The sequence below is a fragment of the Arvicanthis niloticus genome, chromosome 11 (assembly GCF_011762505.2).
Source record: "Arvicanthis niloticus isolate mArvNil1 chromosome 11, mArvNil1.pat.X, whole genome shotgun sequence".
Taxonomy (NCBI): Eukaryota; Metazoa; Chordata; class Mammalia; order Rodentia; family Muridae; genus Arvicanthis; species Arvicanthis niloticus.
In genome coordinates, this window is record NC_047668.1 from 18,112,582 (window position 1) to 18,136,916 (window position 24,335).

General features: G+C 38.2%; 1 protein-coding gene across 2 annotated transcripts in view; it reads left to right on the forward strand.

Annotated features, from left to right (window-relative positions):
• Window positions 1-14,115, forward strand: part of Prkd1 (protein kinase D1) — a 269,305-nt gene extending 255,190 nt beyond the window's left edge. For both annotated transcript variants that reach the window (XM_034514444.2, XM_034514445.2), the window contains 2 exons: window positions 12,109-12,194; window positions 13,130-14,115. In XM_034514444.2, the coding sequence (XP_034370335.1) occupies window positions 12,109-12,194; window positions 13,130-13,348 (305 nt within the window). In that variant the 3' untranslated portion in view covers window positions 13,349-14,115. The remainder of the gene's footprint in view (window positions 1-12,108; window positions 12,195-13,129) is intronic.
• Window positions 14,116-24,335: the final 10,220 nt, after the last annotated feature.

Sequence of the window (24,335 nt, forward strand, 5' to 3'; positions counted from 1 at the left end):
AGGCTTGACATACCATATATACAAATATGAGGAAGAAAATAGAAATGCACTTGCTCTGACTTCAAATCTTGTCCTCAGTGCAACATTATTGGGATGATTTGGTGACAACAGTTTTCTTCCACTGGTGAGCCCTACCAGCGTCAACCATATATTCATTCCTCTTGTTCTCTCTGATTGGCAGGGATTTAATTTATCCTCCCAGTTGAGTTCAGTTCCCAGCTATATGTTGTAGATTAGGTGATACCTCAAAGTGTCCAATAACTGCAAGATACCACTATATGTATAAAAACATTAACATTTTATTTTACAATAGTTTTTGCCATTCAACTTGATCAGTTCAAATAAAATTGGCTGTAAGTGTGTTCACCCCCCCCCATACACACACAAATTGGAAAATACAGCCAGTACACATACAAAGAAAAGATAAACAAAAGCTGAGCGCCATCAGCACATGGTATGCTTTCAGAACACAACAGTGTGCCAGAATGCTAAGCAGTTCATAAATAGTGCTTTGCCATGAAGTGAAACCAGCCTAGGATTTTGTTCAAAACAAAAAAAGTAAGTTCACGAATGTAAGTTTTGGTTAGATAAGACTCAGACATCAGACAGTATGAGAAACAAAAGAAAGACAATTGTTATCTTACTAATTAAGCTGTGTGGTAACAGTTTAGGAGGCATGCAGATCCCACAAGCCTGCTGAATATTAATGAATAGATTGATTTGTCAACATATTAACACCACTGTCACAGACAGAACAGGACGCAATAGAGGTGCTGGGGCTAGCCAGAGAAGTGCTTCAGAATGCGGTCTGGGTGCCAGGAGTGCAGCCACTGTTGATAAAGTGAATTGAATTGTGTAGGTCAGAACCTCTTTGGAATGGGGGTGTCACATTTTAAATGGCCTCAATTTAAAATTCTGGAACTATGTTTAATTTTTAGAAGAGCCTTTCATTGTATTCATTAAAAGGGAATTTGACAATTGTAAGCATGTGGTATGTGTGATGGTTTGAAAAAATGTTCACAAGTAAGAGTGAGTTTATATATGTACATCAGTAGTTCCTAATGCAGTGAGGTAATATGGGAAATTCTGTCTGGCCAAGAAAGGATTCATTTATCAAGAATGCAAGTCCAATGTGGTTAGTAAGATTTTCTCTAATAAATGGTGGTGCACGCCTTTAATCCCAGCACTTGGGAGGCAGAGGCAGGCGGATTTCTGAGTTTGAGGCCAGCCTGGTCTACAGAGTAAGTTCCAGGACAGCCAGGGCTACACAGAGAAACCCTGTCTCAAAAAAAAAAAAAAAAAAAAAAAAGAAGAAGAAGAAGAAAATGGTCAGAACTTTTATCAGGATGATTGATATTGTAAATCTTCCTAATTGGTTGTTTATTTGTCCCCCCCAATAATAAAATATTTGTGTAATATTTGAATAAAAATTGAAAATTGTGCTTCCGAAGTTCTAACATAGTTGAGCTGAAATATGGCTCCTACTCCCATGGTAGATGTCTGAGTAAAGGGCCAAATGTGGGCAGTTATCTGATGTTGGCCTTTTTGCACAATAACGAAAGCGAAAACTCCAAAAACATAGATAATAATTTGAGAAAGATAAAAGGTATTTTAAGTAGCACTTATATTGCCCTAGAGTATTCCAATAGACTGAGCAATTCTTCAGAATGTGTTCAGTTTCTTCCAGTCATAGAAAGTCTGCAGGATTGGAAGGGCCCATGTTCTCTTAGTTAGAGCCTAATGCAATGACCAGAAATATATCTGTGTCTCACACACTGATGGAACGACTCTAATCATCACCTCTTTTCCACACCGAGGCTCGTCAGCCTTCATGAGTGCCACCGTCTCTCTTCTCCGGTGAGTCTGATCCAGGAAGAACCTTTGCTTATGTTACTTTTAAACAGAATCTTAGAACAGATCTACCTTTAGGTTCAATTACTCTTGTTAAGTATAATATGTTATAATAAGCATAATAGGAGCACATTCCTGTAATCTCAGCACTTATCTGACAGAGGACCATATGTTGATAGTAATGATGATGATGGTGATGATGGTGATGATGATGATTGATAGTCTAAAGCCAGCTTCACCTTTATTTTAAGTTCATTTAGTTTGGCATAACATTTGATTTGGGGACAACAAGTAAAATCATAATGAGAAACTGTGAGTTTTAAGGCTTTGACTCATGCTTATACATGTTTTTCCCATTTATTTATTTATTTTCTTTCGCTTTACATTCCCAATCACTGGCCCCTCCTCTCAGTCCCTCCTCACACGGTCCCTCCCACCATCCTTCCTCCCCTTCTCTAACCCATGTTTTCCAGTTCTTCAGTTAGAAGTTAGAGGGTAGATGATTTAGGTATCCAAATAGTGAATTTAGTTTCATCTGGCAATGAAGTCTTTTCTTACCAGGATCACCCACTGCTCTAGACGGTAGCCATTTGGGGAATGATTTGTGTAACTCCTTTACTATTAGCATTTTCCGCACAGTTAATTAGCCCGAAAGCCCCCTAAGTCTTGATTCTAAAATACTAAGCAAGATATGGTTCAGAATAGATTCATAATATTTTTCTTCATATTTAACCATTTATTCAGTGGTCCACAGCACCATAGTAACCTAGACATTAACCACTTTCAATGTTCTTGCACCTTCAACCTTTTTGTAATACAAAATCTGTCCTAAAAGCCAACAATGCCAGAACTGGTAGGGATCCATGTACAGATACACACCATCACTCTCCACCTAAACCTGTAAGCCAGAATCCTCTGTTTAAAGCCTCAAACGTTTATTGAAATATATGTGAAAGTCTACAAAGATGTTTGGTAGCCAAGTTCAAGCTCTGAGTGTAATAAAAATGCCCAAAGCACCTCTAAGCCTTCCAGAACCTACCTAGAGACTCCTCACCTAAAGAGTTTTACCTTTGTCGGGTTGAGCACTCATTTTTAGAAGCATAACTCTCTTCAAAGGATTTTAGCATGGAATGAAAATAGAGAACACTCTATGGCAGAAATGTATTTCTGTTGCTACCTTAAATTTTGAGTCAGGCAGGCATGGGTGTGATAACCTCTGTATGCTTGTGTTGAAACAATTCATGGTTTCCAAGTTCGTGTTGCTGATCTTCAGAAGAAAATGCGATTGAATGTGAAGCAGAGAGTAACCAGTGATGGAATAGTTTCTACAGAAGAAAGAACTGAGAGCAGCAAAGCCATCAACTCGAGTCTCTAAAGGTCTTACACTTCATTGGATTCCGGTAATTGACTCAGGAACGAGTGAGATGATGATTTCCAGTGGCCTTGTTAGCTGCTGGCAGCCTCTGGTTGCAACCCCTGAGAGGAACGTCCCAGTTCGTGTTGCTGGGCAACGGCATGCTGGGTTGAGAGCTGGAATGTGAAGGGTTGCAAAACGATTTTTAAAATAAACACACAAGTTCCCATCAGCATGAAGCCAAGCCAAGGGAGAGAAGTAGTAAGCACTGCACTTCAGCAGTCAGAGGTAGAACTGAAAGGGTGTGTACCCCTGCCTTGAAGACAAAAGCCTGGAGGGTGGCTGGTACAAAAGCCTAGAGGGTGGCTGACTGGCGATGGCTCCAGCAAAATACCATCCCTCTGAATGTACCAACTTGAATCGAGTGGGATGGAGAAATGTGAGGATAGGAAACGTAAAAGTAGAAAAGCGATATGTCTGAACAAAAACAATCAACACTGGTGTGTTGTAAGTCTTTTCTCTGCTGTAAATTATACACTTCGTATTGCAAATATCCTTCTGATTTTCTGACAAGAGTCAGTGTTCTGCCCATAATCCATTACATTCTACCCAGATGTGGTGCCCCATCATCCAAAAATGTTATAACTAAAACAGATAGACCACATGCATAAAATATGGGTGTTAAAACAGAGCTGAGAAAGAGACCATGGAAATTTCTGGTTGATGCATGGAAGCTACCAAATGGCTTTTTTTTTTTTTTTTTTTTTTTTTTAGCAGTTTTCTAATACCTCAAAGTTCCAATTTATCTTTTGTTTTAGAGGCTCATCAAGTTTAGTGAAAAACTTTGTCTATCCTCAACTGAGCTAAAACCTAATGGAGAGAGTAGGAAGAACCTGCCACATGCTGAACTGATCAAAGGACTTGATCAAAGATGGAGATAGGATTTTGTGGGAGATGTGAACTGTGGTCCCTATGTATTAGCTCTGCAGAAGGGTCAGTGATGTCTTTCCAGGATTTCCTCCAGGCTTTACCTGATTTCAGTTTTTCCATATCAGGGCTCATATATCTTATACACTTAGGGGCTGCTATCCAAATACTTGATGTTTAGTTTGTAATCCAGAGTGACTGCAGTATAGTTTGTAGTTTCAAGGTTAATTTGGGGTGTGGATGCCAGAGGAAGATAAAATCAAAAATACCTTTACTCATGGAGCACTTACTTGTCTATTAAAGTTAAAGTCCTCAGCATCTGCAGACATCCTACAATTCCATCATCTGTGAATGTCCTAGTGCGCCCAGCCATGAGCTGCGTGGAGCGCTAGCTTTCCCAACACTTTCCCAACACCCAGCCATGAGCTGCGTGGAGCGTTAGCTTTCCCAACACTTTCCGTGGAACCCATTCTGTTCAAAAATGAGTGTGTGGTAAAATTTTACTGATAACTTAATCGTTTGTGTAATAGAGTAATGAGAAAAATTACTGTGCAAAAAGTTGTGAACCAGTAACTTAAAAACAAAGAATAAGAAAAAAAAAAAAAGGTAAAACATAGATTTAAAAACTGCATTTCTCCCTTTGTTCGGTCTTTAGATGTGTGGCTACAGACATTTTTGAAAGAACCAAAATCTTTGATCGTGAATGAGAAATGTAAAAATTAAAATTTGCGTTGCTGGCAATGTTCTCATAAGAAACGAAACTGGAAGAAACAAAGAACTCCCTACATTGTTCTAATATGCCTGCTTTAGAGACTACATGACAGCCAACTGCTAATAAGGCTGAACGTATGGATAGGAGATTAGAATTGTCAGGATACTATCAAGATTGACTCCACAAATAAATAGGAGGAGATGGTTGGAATGTAATCATGACAATGCAAACATTACTGTCATATTTATTGCAAATAAATGTAGGTATTGCCCAGTTTGCCCTATTGTCTGCCAGGATAGAAGGAACAAGGGAAGGAACATGTGGAGAGAGCAGAGTCTTACATCCTGCTTTGCTTTGAGCCTCAGTGAAATCCAGCATTCAAAGTAGCATCAGCTTATTATCCCGTACAGCTTAGAGGCCAGTACTATGTCACAGCATTCCCCACCCAAAAAAAAAAAAAAAATCCAATAATAACTGTTTTTCTGGTTTTGTGGAAAGGCGTGTAGGCTACCCAAAGGTCCTTTTCTTATAGATTTCTAAGTTACCTTGGCCCTCCAGATCTTAAGGAGCCCTGTGTGACCTGTAGTTTCTCTCATGGCTCTCTTTCCCTGCCTAGGCACTGTCACGCCACTTCTCCATTTTATGTCCCACTTGGCCCATCTTCTTGACATATTCTCTGTCTCCTTCACTTTGTTTTTTAGAGGAATTCACAACCCAGCCTACCCTTGTATTTTTTCCTCCCATTGTCCCTTTGCACACCCTCACATTCCGAAGCCATGCTTTACACAGTTTCTCCTAGGTCAGCATTGTGCTTAGTTCAGTTTTTTCATGTATTATATTTTTATTATACTAATTTTCCTCTCTCAACTCCTACCAGATCCTTCCCACTTTCCCGCCCACCCAACTTTATGTTCCTTCTCACATTGTTCAATAGTAACAACAACAGCAAAATATCCAAAACTGATCTCTTGCCCAGCAGGTATCAATTACAAATAGCTTCTCGGTTTGGGCTGGAAGTTTGTGTCTACATCTCCTTCTTAGTGCTGGGATTTTGTCTGGTTTAAACATGTGCAGGTCCTAGGCATGCTGTCACAGTCACTGTGTTTAGATACATCAGCCCTATTGTTTAGGGAAGATGCTGTTTTCTCTCCTTCCATCATCTGTGATTCTTACAATCTCTCCATCTCTTTTATATAGATCTTTGAGCCTTGAGCAGAAGGATGTTAAAAAGACATCGTAATTAGGGATAAGAAACCCAAAGTCTTTCACTCTTTACACATTGTCCAGTTGTGAGTCTCTGTGTTAGTTATGGCGCACTTCAAAATCAAAGCCTTCTCTTAATGACGAATACTTGCTGCAATGATCTGTGAGCATCAGAATATGTCATTTGTAATCATTTTTATTACTATGACCCTTCCACAAAAAAAACAAATGAAGTAGAATTCACCTAGAGCTTATGTCCTATTGAGACTCAGACTCACAGCCACAGTAGCAGTTTCAGACACAGGTTTCATCTCATGGTACAGGCCTTAAATTCAATTAAAAGTTATTGGTAAATACTATAACATTTGCACCATTGTTACAGAAGCATATCTTGCAGAGGGATTACTGCTGTAGTTTTCAACGTTTGTTACTGAATCAGATTGATGATTGGTTTTCTCCTCCAGTGGCATGCAGAGTACCTTCCAACACCACAAACTCAACTAGAAGAAAACTTTCTACTTTGTCTCCAGCTTAATTTCTTGATGTTTGATGACATAACTAAATCATGCCTTCATCAAGAAGCATTTACCAGCATGCCGTGGAGAGCAACCAATAGCCTTGGCACTGCCTGTGATGTTTTGGGGGAGCCTATGGACCCTCTTGGGCTAACAACTCAACAAAGAAGTTTTACTTGGTGATATAAGATGTCATTATGGCATTGTCTTCCCTACAATATGGTGACTCCATTGAGATGCATTTCACAAATATGTATATATTTAGGACGATTCTAGAGTAGTGGGGTTTCATATGGGTTTTCCACATGCCCCTAGTATTAGTTGTCCTTTCCCATATTCTCTCCTATATTTTTATTTCCATCCCATTTAATTCTGCTAGTTTTTCCTTTATCTCTTTATCGTTATATTCTAGCTCCCTTTCTATGGAGGAAAGATCTTCACCTCCGGGTTCTTATTATCTACTTAATTGCTTGGTTGTTCAGATTGAAACACACATATTTAAAACTTGAAGCTAACATTTTTCTATAGAAATACTTGCTCGTCTGTATTTGTAGCTGCTGTACTCTTTAGAGCCAGAAGTTGGAAACAGCCTTGATTCCAGTCAATTGATGAATAGATAATGAAAACTTAATATACTTATAAAATGGGATACTATTTAGCTTTTAAGAACAGTGAAATTTGAGAGTAAATGGGTAGAGCTTAAAACAATCATTGAGGTAACTCATAGCCAACACAGATGTTTTCTTTCATATGTGAATGTTAGCATTCTGATTGATTTTTCAGATTGACAGCTAGCACTGGAATACCTTGGCCTGTTTTGCTCCCTTTGGGATCTGACGGCACTAGAGTTTGTTTTGTTACAGCCACTCCTTTTCCTACTCTTGGACCTTTTTTCTTTTGTGAAGAGTAGACATCAATGCCTGCTGGGAGCTGGAACAAGGGAGGACATGGAAGTGTCCTTATGAACTCTTAATAGCCAACAAGAGACAAATACATTTTGAATTCCATAACGAGTTAACCAGTGTGGGCTTGTGGCTAGTGTGCTTTTGAGTGACCTGTGATGGAAATGAGAAAGATGCTAATGTGTGTGAGACAGACTACAGTTGCCTGCATCTCATGAAAGGAGACTCGATGCAGAACTCAATCGCTGAGGATTTTAGACTTTATTTCTGATAGACTCCCATAATGAATGATTAAATAGATTTCTTTTTAACGTTTAGAACACCAATCTTGGTCCTTAGAGGAAATGACTAAAAGTCAGTATTTTTCAGAATTCCTTTGGCAGGGATCTGTTATGTCAGAATAGCTACATTTCTTTTTACTTAGTATTGCCAGGTTGATAGAGCAGCATCAAGGACAGATATGTCTCGATCACAGTGATGTATTTTATGTATTTTATATTTATTTAATGAAGTATGAACTAGATGGGAATGGGAACATTGGAGTAGGGAAAGTCTTCTCAAGAAATAATAAATAGCCCTGGAAGTTAGAAGTGTGAATTACAATATAGCTAGAAAGTTCTGTCTTTAAAGTTCTGTGCTTTGCCCAGAAATTGTTCTAATAGTGGGATTAACACATAGTAAATGGGTTTATTCATATGGAGGGTAAAAACTACTGACAAAATAATCATAACACAATCAGAATTTTCTTTGAGGGCTGAACTGTGGGCTCCAGTTACAATGAAACATAAGAAGCCCTGAATTCAATATATTAAAAAGTGTGATAGAAACATAAGGAAAAATGTAATGTCCATTGTATTGGTGATGGTGAATTAGTTAAACCACATTGGCTCCCAGCAGGTTGTGGGCATGCTGCACCTGCCCAAGAGCTCTCTGGATCCACGAATGAAACACACACACACACACACACACACACACACACACACACACACACACACACACACACAGAGCTAATTTTGGTATGCCTTGACTAGCTTGATGGTTGGGCACACACTTCCTTCCAGTATTCCTGGCTTAAGGCCTTCTAAAGTCCATGATTATTAAACAACTATAAAATTGTTAAATGCTGACATTATCAGTAATAATACAGTTACAGTATAATATGGCTTCCTCTTGCCATATTGTATAACAGCACAGCCTGGGAACCTGGGTCTGCTGAGTTGCAGCCTCAACACCATTGCCTCTAAACCACCTCACTTTGACCAACTTATGGTCTTTGGGTAATTTAGCTTCCCCTTTTCCTTTAGAATTAGAGATTGAAGCTACATTTCAAAGGGCTATTGTTATACAAAATCAGACATGCATGCAACCGTTTTAAAAAATAAAATCTTTTACTCCTAGGTCATAAAGAAAACCCATGTATAAATCAAACTTGCCAATAATAATAAACAAAATTTTGCCCCAGTTTTTAGAAAGATGTTAGAAAAAAAATCTAGTGACTATTAGCAGAAGGCTGTGCAGAAAGACTGGGATCTTATAGACAGAAGAACCACAGTTTAAAGTGAGGCTGAGAAAGACTGAGAAGCTGCTATGTTCAACAATGTAGTTCTTTATCTAAAACTTCGAAAATATAAGTGGGAGCAGTCTAGGTAACGTAGAAAAGAAAACCCTTTAGGATAACTGAGTAGAATGTTAAAAGTTGCCACTGTGTAGTCTGAGCCGTGGGCCGGTGCCTATGCAATTGCTGCTGAATTGCCAGCTTCTTAAACTAGTTCTGCACAGTTGTTACTTAGATAATATTTAGTGAATGTACTAATGAATGCGTAATTCATATATATATATATATATATATATATATATATATATATATATATGATACATTTTTAAATTAAAAAAAGTTTGTGTATATGTGTGTATGTCTGTGTATATGGCTTGTATCTGTGCATAGGTGCTCTTAAAATCTGGTTGAGGGGTTAGGCTGTCTTGAAAGTGGAGTTACAAACACTTAGGAGCAATATGGGTGCTTAGTGCAAAACTCAAGTCTCCTGAAAAAATGGAATGTGCTCTAAAAAATGGAGCCATCTCTCTGGCCCCCCAGGTTAGAAACTCTTATTACCCAGTATTTTGTTAGACTAGATATCGCCTGTAAAGGGAAAGGGGATATGGGATATTAAAGTGGGGAGATGATAACTTTAGAATCTCCTTTGAAATATAGATTTTCTTTAAAAGCCTATGGCCTGAGTTCAATCCCCGGAAACTATGTAAAGAACTTTGGTGTGGCATTTCACATGTGTACGTATGCACACGCGTATGCACATGCACGCATGCACAGTGGATTTACTGGAAGCCATTTTGGATCATGCAGTTGAGGCTACAGTACAGGAAACGTGATTAGTGGGATTGTTTTGAGAGTTTCCTGGGCAGTGATAAGCAAGTGGTGCTCTCAAAATCAGAAATGAAAGCTTTTTTTTTCTTTTTTTTTCTGTGTAACAAAAAGATTACATGTTGACTGGGGATTTTTACTTTTATGGGTTTTTGTTTTACATTCTATTTCTTAAGAGCCACAAAAGCTCGGTGATCCACGCGCGTACTCCTCCACTTCTCTCCTTGCTGCCGTAAGTGCTTTCTCGCAGAAGTAGCTCATTGCTCTGCTGTGCTTATTCAGGTCACAAGAGGACTGGCAGGCAGGCCTGGGATCATAAGCTTCATTCAGCACAATTTTTCCATCTTTCCATTTTCCATTTCCCTGTAGACACTTGTAGTCCCTCCTCTGCCAGGACTTCTCTATCCATTAGGCTGTGTGGCTCACCGCTGGGGCCCATTTGGGCCCAAACCAGACCTTTTGTTGAGTTCCTGTACTCCCACCTTCCTAATTACAGAATTCAAAGCAGAAAGAGTGAATTAATAACGTGTATTTACGCCCTGCAGTGCTTGGAGTCGTGTAATGCTGCTGCGTGCTTGCCGTAGCACATGAGCTCTCCCTTCACCCCTTGGCCTCCATTTTTGAACTGTGACTTCACAGCAGCCAGAATGGAAGGTGCACTTTACTCTCCAGCGAGTAAATCATATGAATGGATGTTTTAAAGCTCATGCCCAACACACTGTGCACAAAAAGAACTATACTTTCAAAAGCTCAGAGAAAACACATGCTTGGACTCTGAAATTGTACTAAGTACCCTACTTCCTCAGGTACCCTTACCGAGGCAGGGTTGATAGGCAGAGGTAGCCTTTAAATGTGTGTTGTTGCATTTAATTTCCCTAATCAAAAAGTTAGCGTTGATTATGTAGCCCTTCAGTGTAGGAAAATATATAAATATTAGAACCAAAGGAAAACTCCCAGATGCCAAAAGATTATGGAAATTAATTTCCTTTGCTTAATAATTTGAATCTGTTTGGACTGAAAGGTGCAAGTCTGTTACTGTGGGCAGTTCTTCCAGTCTGGGTTTACAAGACCCTGCAAGTTGATGTGAATCAGACAGTGATCGTCAGAACTTCCCTATTAAAATTTGGTGGTTGGGGAAACCTGGGGAGTTATTTCTCTGTTTTTCAACTATTAAGGCGTTCAGTAGAAAAATCTATCTGTCAGACTCCGGGCCTAGGGTAGGCTAGGGTTGAGAGAGGTCACTCTATCGCAAGAGCTTGTAGTCTTTGGATACTTCACTGGGGGGAGGGGGGGAGGGGGGAGTGCAGTAAAAGAAAATAGACAAGTTATGAAAATGAGTCCAAAATAGAAGTTTTAATTTAAGAATAAAACGTAGTGTGGAAGCTGAAAATACAACTCAGCAACAGTTAAATGCTAAGAACATCATCACATGGTGTCAGTTGGATGCTTTACACCGAAGATAGAGAGAAAAATGATCTTTTCTTTGTGAATTGTGTGCACATGAGCCCCAAGCAAGCAGAGTGGGACATTGACTGGACTGTGATTCTAACTCCTCAGAGGTCAATATTTGTCTTGTACCAGGAAATCAGTGATTGCCAATATTAAGTCTAATTTATTTGCACTTTTAAAAAGCAAAAGAAAAATTTTCAAAGATAAAGTAATTTCCTACAGAACTGTTTGTCTTTAGGTCACAGGTATATCTTGAAAAGTGATTCATGTTTTACTATATTTTTTTGTAGAATATATGATGTCCACATATCTATATCTTCAGCCAATTATTTCATTTTCTCTTTTATTTTGTTTTGTTTCAAAACAGGGACTCACATTATAATTCAAGAATTCCTTAAACTTGTAACAGTCCTTCAGCCTTGACCCCTTGACCTACTATATCCAACTAATTGAAACCTGAAATTCCCTTTATATGTATTCAAATATTCACTATATTTTATAACAAAATTAGCAATTTACTTTCATCAATACTTAGTCGCGTATTTGTTTAAGACATGTTAAAATTACATATATCAAAATAAAAAAACATTACGGAGTATGCAAATTAAAATTCACATTGTGCAATAAATTCAAATACTCAGCCCTCCCCATGACTTCAAACTCAATTCAGCATTCTCAAGTAATTACTTTCAGATTTTACTGTTACCACTATATTGCTCTTATATCTCTATAATAGCAGATATTATCAGGACTCTATGTAAATTACTTATTCATTATATAGTTGGTAACTATTTTTAATAATGATTAATTTTCAGCCATTGATCTTATCAATAACTTGCTACAAGTGAAAATGAGAAAACGCTACAGTGTGGATAAAACCTTGAGTCACCCTTGGCTACAGGTAAAGGTCATCTATGGTTTATCTTTCATGGGTGTTTTTCCAATTATTTATATAAGATTTTTATATTAGCTGTAAAAATCTTCTGTCATGTTTATACAGGTGTAATTACCCTAACATTATTTTTTTCCAAAATGCACGTGACTTCTTGGGATTTAATAACAGGGTAGTATTTCTAAATGTCCCTCTTTCTATCAGGAAGATTTGGTGAAGGTACACACACAGAGCTCTCCCCGCTCTCTCTCTCTCTCTCTCTCTCTCTCTCTATATATATATATATATATATATATATATATATATATATATATATATCTGTGTGTGTGTGTGTGTGTGTATATATATACATACACACACACACACACACACACCATACATACACACACCAAGGGTCATAGCAGAACTCAAAAGACCAGATTTAGAAAGCATCTGTAGGCTTAATCCTGATAATTGTCTCAATAGATGCCCATCTGCCCATTTGTTGGTCTCATTGGGAAGCTATATTTCAAGTCTCAGGATACTAGGCATGGATATAAATACATGGCAAATATAAAGTATGTGAGTGTGTACTGCATTCTCTCCTAAATATTTGCTGCTTCCACATTGAGTGTTAAAGTTCAGAAAATGATATTCTGAAATAATGAAGGATTACTTATAGCCATTAAACTGCAAAGCAATGACAACATTCCTAATTGCTTGACTACAAGCATTAATTATCCACACTGGGAGCCATGGCATCCTACAAGCAGCATGCATGTTCTAAGGCTAAGCAAATAAGATGACCTTGGTGCTGATGCTGCCTGTGAATGCATGGTGACTGGGGCAGCATTGTGAAAACCGAAAGGACAGGTCACCACACAGACTAGAAGAGCTGCGAACAGAGGAAAAGCATGTCGAGTTGTAATGATCTCTCAGATGATATTTTGGCATTTCTTCTTCAGGACTTTCAGACCTGGTTAGATTTACGAGAGCTCGAATGCAGAATTGGAGAACGTTATATTACCCACGAAAGCGATGACTCCAGGTGGGAACAGTACGCAGGCGAGCAGGGGCTGCAGTACCCCGCACACCTGATCAGTCTGAGTGCTAGCCACAGCGACAGTCCTGAGGCTGAAGAGAGAGAGATGAAAGCCCTCAGTGAGCGTGTCAGCATCCTCTGATTCCATCCCCTCTAATCTGTCAAAACACTGTGGAATTAATAAATACATACGGTCAGGTTTAACATTTGCCTTGCAGAACTGCCATTATTTTCTGTCAGATGAGAACAAAGCTGTTAAACTGTTAGCACTGTTGATGTATCTGAGTTGCCAAGACAAATCAACAGAAGCATTTGTATTTTGTGTGACCAACTGTGTTGTATTAACAAAAGTTCCCGGAAACACTAAACTTGTTATTGTGAATGATTTATGTTATATTTAATACATTAAACCTGTCTCCACTGTGCCTTTGCAAATCAGTGTTTTTCCTACCAGAGCCTCATTTTGGTGAGAGGCAGCATTTATCCATGACACCATTGTGTTTGGTGTGCCCCTGTTGATGGTGGTGTTGTAAGCAAACTCTTGAAGAGTAGATAATCTGGTGGTGTTCTGTGAACAACTCAAAATGTGAGGTGGGTTGGTGGGGGGAGTGAACGATGAGAAGAGGGCATATAAGTCTTAAGATTGGCTTGCATGAAAACAGTTCTTACTGTATGGTTTCAAATCCTCTGCCTGTCTGGTGTGCCTCAGTGTATTTAAAATTTAGGAAGTGCACCTCAATATGTGGAGCCACTGCTCTAAGCCTAAATGCCTTAGAATGTAAACTGCTATACATACCAGATGCATTTCTTCCTTTCTTACAATACCAACTGTATCATGGAAAACCAGCAACTCAGCAAATGTTGGCTTTTTGTGTATTTTTCAATAAGAAATAAATATTCTTTTCAAAATCGGTGTCAATTTCATCAAATTACAGTCTATGGTCTGCTTTTCAGGACAATGAAGCTCAAAGGTATTTTCTCAGACAGGAAAGATGTGTCATGCCTGTGCATATCAAAGTGTAGAGAAGCATTTCTTTTTAAATTTTGTATATTTTTATTTACTTTTATTTTATTTTTTTATTTACTTTTATTGTGTGAATGTTTTGCCTTGCATGTATGTCTGTTCATGTGTGTGCCTGGGCCCTGTGGAAGAGGTCAGAAGAAGGCATCAGATTCCTTGGAACAGGAATTACAGTCAGTGTGCATGCTGGCATTGAACCCTAGTCCTCTGCAAGAGCACTCAGTACTCTTAACTGCTGGGCCATCTCTCTAGCCGATAGAGAAACACTTATACCTTGCATGTCACCTCACTTAGTTGGAAAGAAAGCTTTGAAGAAAAAAATTAATAAAGCCAAACAGGACATGGAGATAGAAGTAGGCATATACAAGTTGCAAACTCAATGTGGTTTTCTGACTTATGATAAACTGGAAGTTTATTTGAAGACTGGCTCAGGTTTATTTTTATGTGATGTAAGAAAAATGGTTTTGAAACAAGCCATAAAAACTAAAAAGAAAAAAACCCTATAAGAACGTCCACTCAAACAACATTATACAGTCAGAGAGGAAAAAGGTAGCACTGTCCTGACCAGACTCACATGTGCCTAGTTAGGCAATGTGGGTATTTTTTTCCCAGAGAGATGACAGTGGCATAATTTATGTGTGTGTGTGATGTGTGTGTATGTATATGTATACATACACACACACACACACACATATATATATATATATTACACACACACACACACACATATATATGTGTGTGTGTGTGTGTGTGTGTGTGTGTGTGTGTGTGTAACGCTTCAAAGAGTAAGCATTAAGAGGCACTGCATAAATCAGAGTATTAAGACTGAATTATTTCAATTTAGTAGAATGAAGCAAGAATAATTGATTTGTGCAGCGTTTAATCTTTATACTCTCTGTACTTTTACTGGATTTTAAACAAATAGTCTTAAATTTTCAGTTTCTAGATCTACTACTTTAGGGGTGATATGGGGTAAAATATGATAGAATATAGGTTGTCTGTATATGTGTGCATATGTGAATCCAAGTGCATACTCATGTCTAAATGACTGCATACAGAAGCATATAGATGTCTCTTTCAGTTGACAGAATAGGACATGCTAACTAATAGGAGAATGAGTATTGTAGGAATATGAACAGCACCTTTTCTATGAATAGAGAATAGTAAGAAAATTCAAAAGAGAGTGAAGGAGTAAAAGTATATAAATCCCTTCCCAGTTTGTACATAATATACACTAGAGAATCATCATTTAAATGACAATGATTCATGTTAAATGCATATCTGACTTTAGAAGCTGTAATATAAAATCCTATCAGTGACTTCTTTGTTCTGGAAATTAAGGTGGCTATGATGTAAGAAACTATGACTATATGACCTGGATACCACAAAAGATCCTTGGGTCTGTGATTACTCATTGGGAAGAAGAACCCAGTATAAATGATAGAACTATAGAGAAGTGCATTACTCCTGTCCCAAATATTTACTGAAGCTTTCTACTAGTGGTGCTTTGCTTTATGTATTTTGGGGTGTGAGTAGGGTATTCCTCTTAAGAAAGTATTTCTTCCTGTTAGATGGAATCAAATAAATTGCTGATGGCTTTAGAAAATCATAGATAGAGGTAGGTATAAGGCCTGCCACAGCCTTTAGCTTGGAGGAAGGAATACAAATAGGTGATGTTTGAGCCTGACTTGAAACAGCAGCCTTTTCTACTTGCAGCTCTGCCAGGCTGCACATAGAAGGCATGGCAGGGGACAGGGAGATTAAAAGGACACTTAACAGGCATGAAAGCATAACACTGAGAACTGGAGAAGTACTCTAATACATCCAGGAGGTGGGAAGCATGATCTAGATTCAGAGGCTCTTCAATGCTGTTTTTAAAGGTTTGAAATTTTTACTGTTTGAAATTTTTAATGTTTCTCAGAAAACCATTCATATTTCAAATTAAAAAAGCATCATCATAAAGTTCACCCTGTCTGCAGCACAGAGACTGGATAACACTGAGGCAAAATGAATGACCTTAAGGCCAACTACCCTTCCAAGAGATAGTGAGACCTGACCAAAGCAACAGTAACTAGGAAGATGGGACATATTAAAAGAGATGCTGGAAGGTGGAATCTGTGGTTCCTGTTAATGATTAAATGTGGAATATACGAGTTCAGAATGAACCTTGGGTTTCTGCTCAGATGACTATGGAGGATTAATTAGAGATTTATAAAGGGTTGTTAAAATTTGAATATTTGGATGTCAAGTTCTATACCACTGCAGATATAGCTCAGTAGAGTGGTTGCCTTGGTATCTATGAAGTCTTGGGTTTGATTCCCAGCATTATATAAATCAGACCAGACACAGTGGTACATTTTCATAATACAAGCATTTGGAGTAGAAGCAGGAGGATCAAAAATTCAAATCATCCTTGCCAACCTTCTTCCTATCTAGGTATCAGTGATGCCATAAGGCTTCAGTTTCTGTGAGTCACTGCTGATGATAAATATCATTTTCAGTAAAATAATTCACAGTTTAAAATACTGGTGTATTATTATTCCAATAGGAGCAAACCAGTATATGTTTAATACAAGAAGCCAACAGACATTTTTTATATTATTTTGTCAAACACAGGGAAAGATGTACCTTGTATACTTGTCACAGTCAATTATTCTTAAGCAGTAATATCACTGCCCACTTGAAAGGCCATAATTGCTGGTCTCTGCATGTTGTGATCTACTAAAGAGCCTACCACTGTTCTTGATTTGTCTTGAGCAAGAACAGAGTACTACTAAGAGAAGTACTTTGGTCACTGTTGCTTTTGTTATATCTACTCCTTGAAGGGAATACTCTGATGGAGGTATTTTGAGAACCACATGGTGAACTGTTTATGAGATGTGTGTAATGAGCACATAAATTTAAGAAAGCCACCATTCCCTCACCTTTCATTGTTCAGTCAATATAATTTGGCCTTATATTAAGCACTCACATTTTGCATAATGTTTACTTATACCTCTCTTAAAAAACAGGACTTGACTCCTTCTGGTCTGTGCCTGAGCACTGAGCAGATCCTAGGCTTCAGCTCTGCACCCAATCTCACAAAACGCAGAGGAGGCAGGGCTCCCAGGAGCTCTAACCCAGGAAGTATCTTAGGTAAGGAGACAGCAACACCCACCCCAAACTGGGAGCAACTGGGACCCACTGGGACCCAGGAATTCATTCCTGGTACACAGCACTGGTTCCTTCTAGTCTGTGCTCAAGCACTGAGCAGATTTGGGCCTCAGCTCTAACCCTAGGAGTAACATCCACCCCAAACAGTTCTGACACAACCAAGATAATAGGAAAGATAGGCTCCAGTCAGAGACAGGACAGGTAGCACTAAGGAGATTCAGATGGCAAAAGGCAAGCACAAGAACATAAGCATCAGTAACCCAGGGTACTTGGCATCATCAGAACCTAGTTCTCCCACAATAGAAAGTCCTGAATTTCCCATATCACAAGGAAAGCAAGATTCAGATTTAAAAATCACCTCTAATGATGATGATAGAAGACTTTAAGAAGGACATAAATAACACTCTCAAAGAAATTGAGGAGAACACAGGTAAACAGGTAGAAGCCCTTAAAGAGGAAACACAAAATCCCTTAAAGAATTATAAGAAAACACAACCAAACACATGAAGGAATTGAACAAAACCATCCAGGACATAAAAATGGAAGTAGAAACAATAAAGAAATCACAAAGGGAGACTACCCTGGAGATAGAAAACCTAGGAAAGAAATCAGGAGTCATAGATGCAAGCATCACCAACAGACTACAACAGATAAAAGAGAGAATCTCAGGTGCAGGAGACACCATAGAAAATATTGACACAATTGTCAAAGAAAATACAAAATGCACAAAGTTCTTAACCCAAAACATCCAGGAAATCCAGGACAAAATGAGAAGACCAAACATAAGGATAAGAGGTATAGAAGAGAGTGAAAAGCCCCAACTTAAATGGCCAATAAATATCTTCAACAAAATTATAGAAGAAAACTTTCCTAACCTAAAGAACGAGATGCCCATAAACATACAAGAAGCCTACAGAACACCAAATAGACTAGACCAGAAAAGAAATACCTCCCATCACATAATAATCAAAACACAAAATGCACAAAACAAAGAAAGAATATTAAAAGCAGTAAGAGAAAAAGACCAAGTAACATATAAAGGCAGACCTATCAGGTATACATTAGACTTCTCACCAGATACTGTAAAAGCCAAAAGATCCTGGACAGATGTCATATAGACCCTAAGAGAACACAAATGCCAGCCCAGCCTACTATACCCAGCAATTCTCTCAATCACCATAGATGGAGAAACCAAGATATTCCATGACAAAACCAAATTTACACAAAATCTTTCCACAAAACCAGCACTATAAAGGATAATAGGGGGAAAGCTCCAATACAAGGAGGGAAATTTTACCCTAGAAAGAGCAAGAAAGTAATCTTCCAACAAATCCAAAAGAAGATAGCCACACAATGCCACCGCTAATAACAAAACAATAGGAAGCAACAATCTCCTTTCATTAATATCTCTTAACATCAATGGACTCAATTCCCCAATTAAAAAACATAGACTAACGGACTGGATACATAAACAGGACCCATCATTTTGCTGCATGCAGAAAACCCACCTCAGTGAAAAAGACAGACACTACCTTAGAGTAAAGGCTGGAAAACAATTTTTCAAGCAAATGGTCCCGAGGAACAAGCTGGAGTAGCCATTCTAATATCTAATAAAATCTACTTTCAACTTAAAGCTATCAAAAAGGATAAGAAAGGACATTTCATACTGGTCAAAGGAAAAGTCAACCAAGATGACCTCACAGTTTTGAACATCTATGCAAGAGCACCCACTTTCATAAAAGAAACCTTACTAAACCTCAAAGCACACATTGCACCTCACACAATAATAGTGGGAGACTATAACATCCCACTCTCAGCAATGGACAGATCATGAAAATAGAAACTAAACAGAGATACGGTGAAACTAACAAAAGTTATGAACCAAATGCATTTAACAGATATATAGAGAACATTTCATTCTAAAACAAAAGATTATACCTTTTTCTCAGCAAGAAAGAAAATAAAGACTTTTTAGAATTTAATGAAAATGAAGACACATCATACCAAAACTTATGAGACACAATGAAAGCAGTGCTAAAAGGAAAACTCATAGCTCTAAGTTTCTTACAAAAAGAAACTGGAGAGAGCATACACTAGCAGCTTGACAACACACTGGAAAGCTCTAGAACAAAAAGAAGCAAATAGACCCAAGAGGAAGAGAAGGCAGGAAATAATCAAACTCAGGGCTGAAATCAACCAAAAAGAAACAAAAAGAACTATACAAAGAATCAATAAAACCAGGAGCTGGTTCTTTGAGAAAATCAAAAAGATAGATAAACCCTTAGCCAGACTAATCAGAGGACAGAGGGACAGTATCCAAAATAATAAAATTAGAACTGAAAAGTGTGACATAACAATAGAAACTGAGGAAATTCAAAAAATTATCTGATCATACTGCAAAATCCTATACTCAACAAAATTGGAAAGTCTGGATGAAATGGACAATTTTCTAGACAAATACCAGTTACCAAAGTTAAATCAGGCCCAGATAAACCATCTAAGGAGTCCCATAACCCCTAAAGAAATAGAAGTAGTCATTAAAAGTCTCCCCACAGAAAAAGTCCAGGACCAGACAGTTTTAGTGCAGAGTTCTATCAGACCTTCAAAAAAGACTTAATACCAATTTTCTATAAAATGTTCCACAAAATAGAAACAGAAGGAACACTACCGAATTCATTCTATGAAGCCACAATTACGCTCATACCTAAACCACACAAAGACCCAAAAAAGAAAGAGATCTTCAGACCAATCTCCCTTGTGAATATCAATGCAAAAATACTCAATAAAATTCTCACAAACAGAATCCAAGAACACATCAAAACAATTATCCAACATGATCAAGTAGGCTTTATCCCAGGAATGCAGGGATGGGTCAATATTCAGAAATCCATCAATGTAATCTACTATATATACAAACTCAAAGAGAAAAAAAAACACATGATCATATGACTAGATGCTGAGAAAGCCTTTGACAAAATTCCACATTCCTTCATGGTAAAAGTCTTGAAAAGATCAGGAATTCAAGGACCATACGTAAACAGTAAAAGCAATATACAGCAAGCCAATAGCCAATATCAAACTAAATTGCGAGAAACTTGAAGCAATTCCACTAAAATCAGGCACTAGACAAGGCTGCCCACTCTCTTCCTACGTATTCAATATACTACTGGAAGTCCTAGCCAGAGCAATTAGACAACAAAAGGAGGTCAAAGGAATAAAAATTGGAATGGAAGAAGTCACTATTTGCAAATGATATAATAGTATACTTAAGTGACCCTAAAACTTCCACCAGAGAACTCCTTAGCCTGATAAACAACCTTAGCAAAGTTGCTGGATATAAAATTAGCTCAAACAAATCAGTAGCCTTTCTCTACTCAAAAGATAAACAGGCTGAGAAAGAAATTAGGGAAACGACACCCTTCACAATAGTAACAAATAATATAAAATACCTTGGTGTGAATTTAACCAAGAAAGTAAAAGATCTGGATGACAGGAACCTCAAGTCCCTGAAGAAAGAAATCGAAGCAAATCTCAGAAGATGGAAAGATCTCCCATGCTCATGGATTGGAAGGATTAATATAGAAAAAATGGCTATCTTGCTGAAAACAATCTACAGATTTAATGCAATTCACATCAAAATTCCCACTCAATTCTTCACAGAGATAGAAAAAGCAATTTGCAAATTCATTTGGAATAACAAAAAACCCAGGATAGAGAAAACTATTCTCAACAATAAAAGTACTTCTGGGGGAATCACCATCCCTGACCTAAAGCTGTACTACAAAGCAATAGTGATAAAAAAAAAACTGCATGGTATTGGTTCAGAGACAGGCAGGAGGATCAATGGAATAGAAGACCCAGAAATGAACCCACACACCTATGATCACTTGATCTTTGACAAAGGAGCTAAAACCATCCTGTGAGAAAAGGACAGCATTTTCAAAAAATGGTGCTGGTTCAACTGGAGGTCAGCATGTAGAAGAATGTAAATTGATCCATACTTATCTCGTTGTACAAAGCTCAAGTCCAAGTAGATCAAGGACCTCCATATAAAATCAGCTACACTGAAACTAATAGAAGAGAAAATGGGAAAAAAAAACCTCGAACACATGGTCACAGGGGAAAATTTCCTGAACAGAACACCAAGGGCTTATACTCTAAGATCAATAATTGATAAATGGGACCTCATAAAACTCCAAAGCTTCTGTAAAGCAAAGAACACTGTCAATAAGACAAATTGGTAACCAGGAGATTGGGAAAAGATCTTTACCAATTCTACATTTGATAGCGAGCTAATATCCAAGATATACAAAGAACTGAAGAAATTAGACTGTAAACAATCAAATAACCCTATTAAAAATGGGGTACAGAGCTAAACAAAGAATTCTCAATTGAGGATACTAGAATGACCAAGAAGCATCTAAAGAAGTGTTCAACATCCTTATTTATCAGGGAAATGCAAATCAAAACAACCCTGAGACTCCACCTTACACCAGTCAGAATGGCTGAGATCAAAGACTCAGGTGACAGCATGTTGGGCTGTGGAAGGGTATCCTGGTTCTTGGGTTGTGGGTGTTCAGCCATGCCCCCCAGAACTCAGGCTCCTGACAGGAGGTCTAATATTCAACCTGCACCCTTCAGTCATGTAGGGCACAGGTAGAGGGTGTGATTAACAGGCCCTGGGCCCTGGAGAAATTTACATACTAATGAGGTACCTGAAGGCCAGAGGGTGGAGCCAATTAAGCATTCCTCCCCAGCCCCTCCCCCTTACCCTCCCTATTTAACTCAGGACTGCCCTGGGTTTTATGTGGGGTGCATCCAGCTCCATCCACCATTTGTCATGTCAATAAACCCGTTTTGGAAACCCAAAAACTTTCTTCTGTGTCGTTGGGGCTGCGCGTGAGGAACCATGGAGCCACAGCGGCCGGGCCTAACTTCCTGCTGGAGAAACCCAGAGTGTTCCCAGCCAACTACCCACAGCCTGGTGTGAGAAACCCTGCAGTTCCCCAGCCACTTTTACCTATAACAGCAGATGCTGGCGAGGTTGTGGAGAAAGAGGAACACTCCTCCATTGTTGGTGGGATTGTAAGTTGGTACAACCACTATGGAAATCAGTCTGGCAGTACCTCAGAAAACTGAACATAGTGTTACCTGAGGACCCAGCTATACCACCTCACATATATCCAAAAGATATTTTAACATACAACAGGGACACATACTTCACTATAGTAGCCTTATTTATAATAAGTCTGAAAACAACCCAGATGTCCTTCAACTGAAAAATATATACAGAAAATGTGGTACATTTACACAATGAAGTACTACTCAGCTATTAAAAACAATGAATTCATGAGATTCTTAGGCAAATGGATGGAACTGGAAAATATCCTGAGTGAGGTAACCCAATCACAAAAGAACACATGTGGTATGTACTCACTGATAAGTGGATATTAGCCCAAAGGCTCACAATACCTAAGATACAATGCAAACCTCTGGAATGGCATATATAGCTTGATCATGCTAGCCTTTCTTGTTCTGGGAATACTTTTATTTCTGCATATCATGTTAAAGCTTGTCTCTAACTACATCAACAGGCTGGCAGCCAAAGTCCATGACTTGAAACTGATAATGGACCCCCAGACAGAGTTATTAATTTAACAGGCTGACAAGCCAAGGAGAGGCAAGATTCTGCACAGAGCCTTATCAACCAAAGACAGAAGTGCATTGCTTTTGATAATGCAAATTCCATGATGGGTAAGGAAGGAATTCTTGTTAGAACATCTTAAGACAGACTTAGTCTTGTTAATCAAATAAAAAAGGGGGAGAGGTAGAGAGGCTTTGGGGCTGCTTGGCAAGAATGTGACATGGGCCAAGGACAAGGAAATAGGCTTCAGGCAGGAATCTGACATTAGGCTACAACAAAGAAGTAATCTCAGACAGGAATCTAAATATTAGGCTAGAACAAAGAAGTAATTTCAGACAGGAATCTAAATTTTAGGCTAGAACAAAGAAATAGGCTTCAGACATGAAAATGACCTTGTGCTAGGACAGGGAAGTAGGCTCAGATACTTTGTCATCCTGATAAGCCTTTAGAAACAGTGATCATGAGAGTGTTTACGTAATTGGGTTTAATGCCTTGCTTTTTCTTTGACTGTTTGTGTTTATTGTATTGCTTGTTCCTTGACTATTTGCATCTATACATATTTTTAATAAGATTTTAGCATCTCTGCTGGTTTTTCATTTCTTTTAGTTATTAATGGCTAGTTTACTGATTGTAACAGACATTATAACTTGTCATCTATTTTAAATTAATAATTATTTAATTCTGGTGAAATGTATAAACTTTGCCTCCTTGTAGATCTTTCCTCTGTCTCCCTTTATAATACCATATTGCATTGCATAGCTTTAGACTTGGGCCTAACAATTCTCATTTACAGTTTTGCATGGGTCAAATTCATTTTGTACATTTTCCCCTAGCTGTTTTACTGTCTGTGAGGCCATTCCTGAAGCTAGGGAATAGAATAGCATAAAACCACCAGTATCTCTGGAACACAATGTGTCTTTGTACATGCATATTGCCTCTTGCCACTAGGGATATATGAGAATATTCTTCCAGTCTGATCATTGCTCTAGTAAGTACTGCAGCCATAGAAGGACTATAGTATTTATTCTCCATGAGTGTATGCTAGCCAGCCCCCTGCATCAGTACAGAGCCATTTCCTCAGCCTATATTTATCTATTGTAACACTGTGCCAAGGAGCAAAGGGTTTCAGAGAATGGAAAAGAACACGGGGTTCCTCATTCCTATCATTTTACTGAGATTTAATAGAATTCCTTAGATAAATGTTTATGACTTTGTTGTAAGACATTGGCAAGTTTCTAAAGTTCTTTCTTTCTTTTTTTCTTATGATAAACTATTAAATTATCACAAAGTTAGACCTTAATACTGTTTGTG